This window comes from Cynocephalus volans, chromosome 8, assembly GCF_027409185.1.
Source record: "Cynocephalus volans isolate mCynVol1 chromosome 8, mCynVol1.pri, whole genome shotgun sequence".
Taxonomy (NCBI): Eukaryota; Metazoa; Chordata; class Mammalia; order Dermoptera; family Cynocephalidae; genus Cynocephalus; species Cynocephalus volans.
Genome location: NC_084467.1, coordinates 145021799 through 145033876, shown reverse-complemented (window position 1 = coordinate 145033876; position 12078 = coordinate 145021799). Strand labels below are relative to the sequence as shown.

General features: G+C 37.6%; 1 protein-coding gene across 1 annotated transcript in view; it reads right to left on the bottom strand.

The window, feature by feature from the left end:
* Window positions 1-587: 587 nt before the first annotated feature.
* The window catches only part of SWT1 (SWT1 RNA endoribonuclease homolog), a 112314-nt gene continuing 100823 nt past the window's right edge, over window positions 588-12078 (bottom strand). The window contains exon 19 of the mRNA XM_063105345.1: window positions 588-1699. Coding sequence (XP_062961415.1) covers window positions 1570-1699 — 130 coding nt within the window. The 3' untranslated portion in view covers window positions 588-1569. The remainder of the gene's footprint in view (window positions 1700-12078) is intronic.

The following is a 12078-nucleotide window of genomic DNA, read 5'->3' as shown; positions in this document are numbered from 1 at the left end:
ATGAAAGACTAAAAAATTTTTAAAGCAATATTTCTAAATCAAAAAGTAAGACTAGAAAGTACATCTTCACATCTCAAAAAATTTTAAGATTAAAATGACAAAATGTGCAAGGTAAAAGACATAGACTAAAGATAAAATTAAAACTCATATATGTAAGGGTGAAATGTGTGAATATATGCAGGTGGCAGAAATGAAATCTCAGAAGCATAATTCATATTAAAAAGATAAAAAGAGCAAAAGAAAAATGCAATAATAACTAGAAGGTGAGGGATAAAGATCTGATAAAAGTTCTTTTGTGGGGGTCGAGAGATGTATTTTTGGCTCCTCAAGCAAAAAAAGGAAAGAAGCAAAGAGATACTCTCTTGAAACTCCTCTGTTCGCCCAAAGGCTCATATTCCTGATGGCACTTGAGCAGTTGGTGGTGCAGTTTCCTAATCTGGCAAACATGAAAACAAAAGCAGGTCCTGTACCAACTACTAGTGAACATCCTGAATAGGTTCTCTTTTATTGAAAAGGGCCACTTTTATAAACATACCTTGTACACATTTCAGAAACACAATTTGGAAGTAAAATGAATTCTTGCTAAAAGTAAATTAGTTATTGCTTTAAAAAAAAACAAAAAACTTAGATTTAATGTAAAAATTAACAAAAGCATAATGAACTCAGGTAAATAAGGATTTCCACCTTACTGTATAACTAAGAAATCAATTAAACAAGTTGGTTTTAGCTAGGGGCAAACAGTCACACCTAAATTCTGGAAACAGCACAGGAATCGCCCTGCTCTTCCCCATTAGGAATGCACTGAAAGGGCCGACCGTGGCTCATTTGGGAGAGTGCGGTGCTGATAACACCAAGGCCGTGGATTCAGATCCCTATATAGGGATGGCCGGTTGGCTCACTTGGGAGTGCGTGATGCTGTCAACACCAAGTCAAGGGTTAAGATCCCCTTACTGGTCTTTAAAAAAAAAAAAAGAAATACACTGAAAAGTGACAAGTTCAGAGAATAAGCTCAATAGGAAGTAGGAACTGAAGTCAAAATTCTACTTTCATTACTTTGGAGGTTGAGCAGGGAAGCACATTTTCAACAGGTCTACATGGCTAACAGTTGGATTATAAAAACAGCCCAGGGTAAGATTTCATTTGTAGAATGTGGTGACCATGGTTATTATTAGTGTTTTGCAGTGTCTAGTTGCATACCCATATTTGGGGTTGAGAGAGATGCTAATGATGTACCCTGGGCCTTCCTCAGATGCCACAGTGACTACTGCCCAAAGATGACTGAAAAAATGACTCTCCTTTTCTTAGAGATACTGGCTCAGTATGAGGAGTAGAAGTAGGGAGGTATTGGCAACTCCAGAAGAGTTGAGTCCACAGTTTTATCTCACAATGGATTGGCATTAAGCTTTTTAGAGCTTCATTGAGATTGTCAGTAATAAGCAATCACTTTCTTGTACGTATGAACTATTTGTTATAATTCTCTTGGGTTTGATTCAAAAAAGTGACCAGGTTGAAAGTTACTGTTATTACTGAAGACAAATGCAGTTCCTCTTAAGTTTTACAAATCAGCACTTAGGTCTTATAGTTGAGCACGTCTTCACACCATCCCCTGTTTTGGGCCTCCATGTAGACAGATGCATTGCACTGCTGCATGGTATATTCCATCTCAACCAGCTGGCAGCATCCAATGGTTAACTTTTCCCTAGTGGAAAAAGAAATAGTAAATCATTGCATAAAGCTGGTCGATAAGTAAAAAATTTTCTTTTTTTAAACTGACAAACATTGTATATATTGTATACAACATGGTGTTTTGAAATAGGTAGGCATACATCACGGAATGGCTCGTTTGAGTTCATCAAGGTATGCATTACCTCACATACCACTGCGCTGAGAACATGAAACTACTCTCAGCCATTTTCAAAATACATTGTTATTAACTGAAGTCACCATGTTGTATAATAGATCTCTTGAACTTATTTCTCCTGTTTAACTGAAATTTGTGTCTTTTGACAAACATATCTTCCCAGGCCCCCACTGCTACAGCTCCTGGTAACCACCATTTTACTCACCACTGCTATGAGTTCAACTTTTTTAGATTCCACCTGTAAGTGAGCTCCTCGACTTACAATGAGGTTATGTGTGGGTAATAACCAAAAATGCATTTATTAAACCTAACTTACTGAATATCATAGTTTACCCTCACGTACCTTAAAAGTGTTCAGAACACATACATTAGCCTACCGTTGGGCAAAAATCATATAACACAAGGCCTATTTTATAATAAGGTATTGAGTTTCTCATGTACTTTATTGAACACAGTATATTGTACAGTATCAATTGTTTACCCTCCTGATTGCATGGCTGACTGGGAGCTGCGGCTTGCTGCTACTGCCCAGCATCAAAGAGCATTGTATCACTAGCCTGGGACAAGATCAAAATTCAAAGTACAGTTCCTATAGAATGCATATCACTTTCACACCATCATAAAATCAAGAAATCCTAAATCAAACCATTGTAAGTCAGGAACTGTGTGTCTTTCTGTGCCTGGCTTATTTCACTTAATGTCCTCCAGGTTCATCCATGTTGTTGCAAATGACAGGATTTCCTTCTTTTTCTAAGGCTGAATATTATATTCCATTGTGTATATGTACCACATTTTCTTTATCCATCCATCCACTGATGGACATTTAATTTGATTCCATACCTTGGCTATCGTGAATAACGCTGCAGTAAACAACAAGACTGCCAGATATCTCTTCAATGTATTGATTTAATTTCCTTTGGCTATATTAAAAATTCTTAATACAATGGGATAACACTGGGATCTGAAATATATTCTTTGATATTTGAGAAATAAAACACCAACAATTATGGTTTCTTAGCATAGACAAAACAACGTGGGAGAATAAGCACTTGGTTGTACAGAGTCTTAGACAGCCATCATGGAGCACACCTTGGTGCAGTTCCTAGAATTCAGGAATAGAGGTTCCCATGGCAGACCTGCTGCCAACAAGCAAAGTTGGATGCTGAAACAAAGTCCTTTGTATGGTGGGCTGGGCTGAACAATCTAGCTCCACTTGACTTCTAGCAGATGAGCTTATGTTAAGATATTCTAATCCAGGGGTAAGCAACACCGTGGAATAGATGGCTTATGTCTGTCTTACTTGGTTTGGGAGTTATAGAACAGGTGGACTAGAGGATACTAAAAGGATGGATGTACCTCCTGAAAGGGATAGACATGTGAGAGGATACAGGAGTCAACAGGGCTTCAACTCAAAAAGGGCTGGCCGGTTCCCTTGGTTAAGGTGTAGTGCTGATCTGATAACACCAAGGTCCAGGGTTCAATCCCTGTACCAGCCAGCTGCCAAAAAAAAAAAAAGATAGCTAACCTAAGTTACTTAGCACTTAACAAATCAATACTAGTTAATAACCCTAAACCAAGGGTGGGGAAACAGGGAGTGATACCTAATATATACCACGCCTGCTTCACAGTTTTACCCAAGACAAAACCAGCTGGGGTTTCAAAAGCTGACATGGGCCCTACAAATTATGGGACACCAATCTATTGTGTTTGGTGTCCAGAATTCAAATTCAAATCTCATGGATACCTATTTATTTATTTATTCATTTTTTTTAAAACTTTTTAAAATTTAAATTTAATTGTACATATTTGTGGGGTACAGTATGTTGTTTCAATACATGCATGTACTGTACATTGATTCACTTAGGTAGACAGCATAGCTTTGTACTCATTAGCCCACTCTTCTCCTTCCAGACCCCTCCCCCCACCCACTCCCTGGCCTCTGGTAACCATTATTCTACCCTCTACTTCTATGAGATCTTTTTTTTTTTTTTTTTTTAAAGATTCCACATATATGTGAGATCATGCAGTATTCGTCTTTCTGTGTCTGGCTTCACTTAACATGATGGTCCAGTTCCATCCATGTTGCTGAAAATGACAGGATTTCTTTATTTTTAAATAGTTAAACAGTATCCCATTGTGTATATATACCACAGGGTTTTTTATCCATTCATCCATTGATGGGCATTAAGTTGATTCCATCTCTTGGCTATTGTGTATAGTGTTGCAATGAACATGAGAGTACAGGTGTCTCTTCGATATATTGATTTCACTTCCTTTGGGTATATAAACTCAGTAGTGGGATTGCTGGGTCATAGAGTAGTTCAATTTTTACTTCCCTTAAGAACCTCCATGCTGTTTTCCACAATGGCCATACCAATTTACATTCCCAACCAACAACATAGGAGAGTTTCCTTTTCTCCGAATCTTCACCAGCACTTGTTTTTTTTTTTTTTGAGAACAGCCATTTTAACTGGAGATGATATCTCACTGTGGCTTTAATTTACATTTCCTAAATGATTAATGACGTTGAGCATTTTTTCATGTGCCTTTTGGCCATTTGTGTGTTGTCTTTTGAGAAATATCTGCTGAGGTACTTTGCCCATTTTTTAATTGGGTTATTTGGTTTTTTGCTGTTGAGTTCCCTATATATTCTGGATATTAGCCGCCTGTCCGATGTGTAATTTGCAAACACTTTCTCCTGTTCTGTAGTTGTCTGTTCACGTTGTTGATTCTGTCCCTTGCTGTGATTTTTAGTTTGATATAGTCCCATTTGCCTATTTTTGCTTTAGTTTCCTGTGCCTTTGTGGTCTTATCTAAAAAAGCGCTGCCCACTCCCATTTCATGTAGTGTTTCCCCTGTTTTTTTTTTTTCCTTCTAGTAGTTTCATAGTTTGTGGTCTTCAGTTTAGGTCTTTAATCTATTTTGAGTTGATTTTTGTGTATGGTGAGAGATAATGGTCTAATTTCTGTCTTTTACATGTGGATGGATATCTGGTTTTCCCAGCACCATTTATTGAAGAGGCTGTCCTTTCCCCATTGCATATTGTAGTGGATTGAATTATGTCCTCCAAAACTCATTGACACTTGAATTGTGTCCTCCAAGTTTCAGGGATTAGAAACTTAGCCCCCACTGTGACTGTTAAGAGGGTGGGAAATCCTATTATGGTAATTGAAAGGTGGCACCTTGAATAGGTGATTGGATTGTAGGGACATGCAGTAGTGAGTGGATTAAAAATGGTGGTCAGGAGCATAGTTCTGAGAGTTTTAAAAGAAGAGAAGAGTCTCTCTGCTGTCTCTGCTTTTACAATGTGAGACCCTTGAGTCACTGCTGCCACCACCAGATGGACTTTGGATTTCCCAGCCTCAGAAACTGTAAGCAATAAATTTCATTTTTCTATATAAATCACCCAGTTTCAGGTATTTTGTGATAAGCAACAGAAACGGACTAATACACATATTTTTGGTGGCACCTCTGTCAAATATCACCTAGCTGTAAATGTGTGAGTTTATTTCTGGGATCTCTATTCTGTTCCATTGGTCAAATTGTCTGTTTTTATGCAAGTTTTGCTTACTATAGCTTTATATGTATATATATCCCCCCCGCCAACAAGATCTCAATTGGGGGCTGGCCAGTTAGCTCAGTTGGTCAGAGCAAGGCCTTGTAACACCAAGGTCAAGAGTTTCGATCCCCATACCAGCCAGCTGCAAAAAAATCTCAAATTGGCCTTATTGTGATTCTAGAATTGGGCAAAAGCTTATTCCATAAAACAGAATGTATTCCCTATAGTATATTTTGAAGTCAGGTAGTGGGATATCAACAACTTTTTTCTTTTTGTTTAAGACTGCATTGGCTTCTGCATTGGCTTTTTTTTTCTTTTTGTGGTTCCATACAAATCTTAAGATTGTTTTTTCTATTTCTTTGAAAAACATCATTGGTATTTTGATAAAGATTGCATTGAATCTGTAGATTGCTTTAGGCAATATGAATATTTTGATATTAATTCTTCCAATCCATCTCATGGATCCTATTTAAATCTATCGGGAGATGGTCTACATAAGTTCATGAAGAACACCCAGCATCTAGAACAGTGTCTGGCACAGTAGGTGTTCAAGAAATGGCAGTCATTTTTATTATTACAGTTAGACTGTTATTGCTTCCTTGGCTTCTAAGATAGCTTTGAAATAACCTTCATGGTGTAGCTACCTGTCCCACTACCCCTCCCACATGACAAATCTTTTAATGTGATGTACAAAGGAAAAAGAAGTCAATCAGGTCAATCATATCTTAGGAGATAGGATGACAAGAAGTAGTGACAAGACAAAGTAAATACACCACATTTTGAACAACCTCACTTCCTGAGGATGTGTGATTTCTCTGAAACTGATTAAAATCTAACTTTTGGCTTTGTGTTAACCTAGTCCTATTTCCTATATTTAAAGCTTAAAATTAGTGTTATGTTACTGCAAATTCTTCACAACTACTCAGAAAATAATTTTGGGAACACCCTTAAGAGATTCAAAGTAGCATGTAAATGCTTTCTTATTAACTTTAAAATGAAACAAAAAAGGCAGGGCCTTATTTCTGTCCTTGGTTATTTACCCCATACGTAAAAAAAAAAAAAAAAAAAAAAATCCTTCAGTAACTAGACTTTTCAATCTATTTCTGTGTCTTTTCTTCCCCAATCCCACCCAATCACAGTTAAGAGGTAAGGTCTACCTCTTTTCATCCTAGGAGCATTTGGTTTCTTTATTCTTTCTGAGTCAGTATTATGACAATGGATTATCATCTACAGATTTTGTTACCTACAGCAAGTTCTGTCATTGCTGAGGAAAATATCGGCCGTTTTACATAGTATTTGGTCTATACTTTTTATTAGATCATAATGATAGAAATTTTCTAGAGTTCTTTTTTTCACTCATGGCTTATATATAGAATGACAGAATATTAGAGGTAGGGGCACCTGAACACTTCTGCTTGCCATTCTGCAGCATCTCCGGGGAGTCATCTCACCTTGGCTTTCACCTCTTGGTGACGAGACACTCACAACTGTGACAGGCAGCTGATTACATTTTTGGATTACCTGCTAATTGCTAGAAAGTTCTTTTACACTGGGCCTATAAAAAGCATCTACCTGACCTGAGTCTGCCAAAATTAAAACCAAAGGTCTTTTATCCCCTTTTCCTCTGATAGTACAAATATTTTATGTCCCTTACTGTGTTCCTTCTTTTTTTCAATCTAAATTATCTCAACTCCCTGATCCTTTCTGAAACAGAGCTCAAAACTGGAGGTTGCTTCTAGTTCTGCCAATTCTATCTTGTTCGTGAGATTTCTGCAAAACAGCCACCATTCCTCTAAATTTTGCTATTATGGGTATCAAACTTGCTTTCACCAAATCTCACGTCAAAATAACTAGAAATTTGATCAAACCAACTAAAAAATAATCCCACCTGCTTCTATGATTCATTTCCATGACCAATTCTATCAAAATGGCATGGTAGTAGTGAACTTAAAAGTGACCTAATTCCAATATTTGGTATTTTCCCAAAATCCTTTATAGGTACAAGAAGAAAATCTATAACGGGTATTTGTTTTACAGCTCTCTAGACTTTTCTATGCATTTGCAATGTGTATCTCAAATGAAATAAAAATGGAATACAACATAAGGCTAATATAACAACAGTATATGATAGCTAATATCATACTTAATGGTGAAAGACTGAACGCTTTCGTCCTAAGATCAAGAATAAGACAAGTATATTTTCTTTCACTACTTCTATTCAACTTTGTAGTACTGGAAGTCCTAGCCAGAGCAATTAGGCACAAAAAAGAAATAAAAGGCATCCAAACTGGAAACAAAGAAGTAAAATATTCTCTATTTGTAGATATTAAGGAATTCACAAAGTAACTAATAGAACTAATAAACTAATTCAGCAAAGTTGCAAAGTAAAAGATAAATATACAAAAAAAAAAAAAAAATCAGTTGTATTTCTATACCCTAGCAATGAACAATCTGAAAAGGAAAGGAAGAAAATAATTCCATTTACATTAGCATCAAAAAGAATAAAATACTTAGGAGCAAATTTAATCAAAGAGGAACAAGACTCGTACACCAAAAACCTAAAAAACATTGCTGAAAGAAATGAAAGAAAAACTAAATAAGTGGAAAGACATTCCACATTAATGGACAGAAAGACTTCATAAGATGGTAATACTCCTCAAAGTGATCTACAGAGTCAATGCAATTCTTATCAAAATCCCAACATTTTTTGCAGAAATGGAAAAGCTGATCCTAAAATTCATATAGAATTGCAAAGCACCTCTAATAGCCAAATCTTGAAAAAGAAAAATGTTAGAGGACTCACACTTCCCAATTTCAAAACTCACTACAAATTAACTGTTGTCAAAAACAGTGTGGTATCAGCATAAAGATAGACATATAGACCAATGGAATAGAAGAATTGAAAGTCCAGAAATAAAGCCTTACATATGGTCAATTGATTTTCAACAAGGGTGCCAGACCATTCAATGGGATAAGATTGGTCTCTTCAACAAATGGTGGTAGGACAACTTAATATCCACATGGCATGGATATGGATAAATGAATAAATGAAGTTTGACCCTTACTTCTCAAAATAGATCAACGAACTAACTGTAAGAATTAAAACTATAAAAATGTTAGAGGAATACACTGGGGTAATTCTTTACGACCTTGGTTGGGTTTAGCAATGGATTCTTAAATACTTTCAAAAGCACAAGGAAGATACAAAAAATACATACACTGAACTTCATCAAAATTAAAAACTTTCAAGTGCCTCTGGCTCCTGAGCCAGGGCAGTGGGGGACCAAGGGCCTTGGCAATGCCCCCACCCACCCCCAGCACCTGCAACCAGCCCAGTGATGACCACTGAACCACTGCAGGAAGCACCCCTGGCTCCCAAGCCAGGGAGCATAGGGGGCTGAGGGCTTCAGCCACACCCCCCTGACATCTGCATCTAGCCAAGCAGTGACCGAGCCACTGCTGGAAGCCCCCTTGTCTCCAGTGCAGGAATGAGGGGGGTGCCACTGGCTTCAGCCACGTTCCCCCCTCCTTCCTCCTTCTCCCACCTTATTTCCTTTCCCCTTCTCTTCTCCCCCATCCCCCAAACTGCTCTGCAACAAACAACATCTTAGAATGTAAAAAAATAATATTAATAAACTTAAAAACAAAAAAAGACTTTCTACATCAAAGGATACTATCAAGAAAATGAAAAGACAACTTAGAATATGGGAGAAAATATTTGCAAATTATATATCTGATAAGGGTCTAGTATCCAGAATATATAAAAAGTCAAGCTGCCAGGTGTTGATATGAGTAAGAACAACAAGCCAAACTAAAAGTAACAATCAAGCCTTTATTCACTTCCTGCAACAGTGCAAGCAAGAGGCAAAATAAGGGCAGCCAGTTCTCCAGTGTTCCATTTTTCCCCAGAGAATAGCACCAGGCAAGGGTCAGATAATATGCAGTGCAGGACTGAGGGAGGGGATCGTCTTACTGCTAAGAAGCCCTGAACTAAAGGCTGCTGATTCTCTCTCTGCCTCTTCATGGATCCAGAAGGCTAGACAAAAGGGGGAGGAGGAAGAACTGAGAGTGCAAAAGGACTGAGTCAGAGTGAAGAAAAACACTTCAGCCAAGGCCTCCAAAAGGAGTCAGCACAGGTGCCTGGGAAGTGCCTCAGCTGAGCTCCTTGCCCATATGAAGGCCTCAAAATGGAGTCACTTGGTCTAGAAATGCAGATATGTGTGTGAGCACAGCTGAGGAGAGGGGAAGGCTGTCTGAGACACTGCATGCAATTCCCTCCAGAAAACTGCACAGATTGGCTACCAAATCTGGGGTGGGGAAGGCGGCTTCCCCCAATAGAGTGTGGAATTCAGCCATATCAAATAGAGTTGCTTATGTCAAACCCTAACAAAAGGGAACCAGAAGGCCATGAAGAAGAAGCCCACATGCACATATGCCTATAACAGGACTTAACACAAGGAATTCCTGCACATATGCCTATAACGGGAACTATTCAAGAAACTCCTCAAAAGTGCAGTATTCTAGATAAGGTGCTTGCCCAAGGGCACTTGCCCAACAATGGCTGCCTCCACCAACAAGCTAATGCCAACTCCTGCAACAAGCCCCTGTAACCAATGGTCTTTGTTTCAAAATGACTTACATGGATTTCTTTTTTTCTTTTAAAAGTTTCTCCTTGCCCCAACCCCCTTGGATATGCCTATGGTTCACCAGAGTGTGCATACCCCTGAATGCAATCCCCTGCTATTTCTGGATAAACTCTTTCTTTGGAAAGCCTGTCTCTCTCTGTTGTTATTTAGTTTGACAAGAGCTTGCCAGATAAAGCCTTGTAATTACATAAGTTTGGGCCTTAAAGACCACGCACAGGATTTTGGCCTGGAGCTAGATTCTGCATAAAGAATTCTAACAACTCAACAACCAACAACTGAAAAACAAAACAAAACAAAACAAAAAATACAGCCAAACTAAAAATGGGCAAAGGGCTTGAATAGACATTTCTCCAAAAAAGACATACAAATGGCCAACAAACACATGAAAAGATTCTTAATATCTTCCCTAATGAGTAATTAGAAAAATGCAAATCAAAATTACTGATATCGAAATTCACAGTCATTAAGATGGCTATAATCAAAAATGGAAAATAACAAGTATTGTCAAAGATGCAGAGAAACTAGAATCCTTGTATATTGCTAGTAGGATTGTAAACTAGTATAGTTGCTGTGGAAAGAGAATTAGGCAAGGCAGTTTGTCAAAGTTAAACGTAGAATTACCATCTACCCAGGAATTCCACTCCTAGGCATATACCCCCCTAAATTAAAAAGAATTATGAGAATTCAAACAAATACTTGTATACAAATAGCAACACTATTCACAATAGCCAAAAAGGGGAAACAACCAAATGTCCATCAACAGACAAATGGATAAACAAAATGTGGTATATACACACAACAGACTATTATTCAGCCTTTAAGAAATTAAGTACTAATATATGCTACAATGTGGATGGACCTCAACATTATGCTAAATGAAAGCCACCAGACACAAAAGGTCACAGGTTGTATCATTCCATGTGTATGAAACATCCAGAATAGGTAAATCTAAAAATTATATCATAAAAACATTATCATGACAAAAAAGAAAAAACTCTGCTCTGACCAAGTCAGCTAAAACACAGTGCCTTGGGAGATCTGGGATAAGCCAGCAGTCGTGTCCACCTGTCATAGAAAACATTATCGTAAGACCATCTCTACTTAGGAGCAGACACCATGGCATCAGAAAGTCACAAAATAACTTCAAATGCTTCTTGTAACACTTACCCTAGATCACTGCACGTAGGATATAACCTAATAACAATCCCAAATCTATACATCATGTACAATCAATAGAAAAACTGATGAATTGATTAGGAGGGCTATTCTCTCTCTGTCCTTTGATTCTTACCCCTCCTTGTAATTATAAAAAGCTAATAAACTCTGTTGGCCCTCTTCAAAACACATTTCTCAGAGCGACCTGACCTATGCATCTCCCCAGTTGCAATCATTGTATTGGCTCAATAAATCCTCTGCTTTATATGTTCAGCCACAGTTTCTTTTAGGTCAACACATAAAACATATTAGTGGTTCCTAGGGTCTGGCGGGAGGAGGAAATAGTGCTGCTAAATAGTGGGTATGGAGTTTCTTCTACCCCTTTTGGGGTGAAGAAATTACCTTGGAACTAGAGAGGTGATGGTTGCATAACATGGGAAAAAATGCACTAAATGCCACAGAACTGTATACTTAAAATGGTTAATTGTTAATTTTATGTTACATAAATTTTACCTCATTTTTTAAAAAAGTATATAAATTTATTTTGTAAAATCTTCTGACTATAACAAATAATGAAGTCAAGTCTACTGCAAAGTATTAGTTCATCTAAAGACACAAAAATTATGTAGTTCTTTTCTAATTAACGCAGAAACATCAAATGTCTAAATTTGGTTTTTAGGTTATTTTTCTCTAGGCTTTTTTCTGTCTCAGGCTTCTTGGACAGACCAGGTAACCTTAATGCTGTGGTTCTCAAACTTCAGTGTGCCTTGGAGGGATTGTTAAAACAGATTGCTCAGCTCCACTCCCAGTTTCTGATTCAGTAGGTCTGGGGTTGGGTCTTAGAATTTGTATTTCTT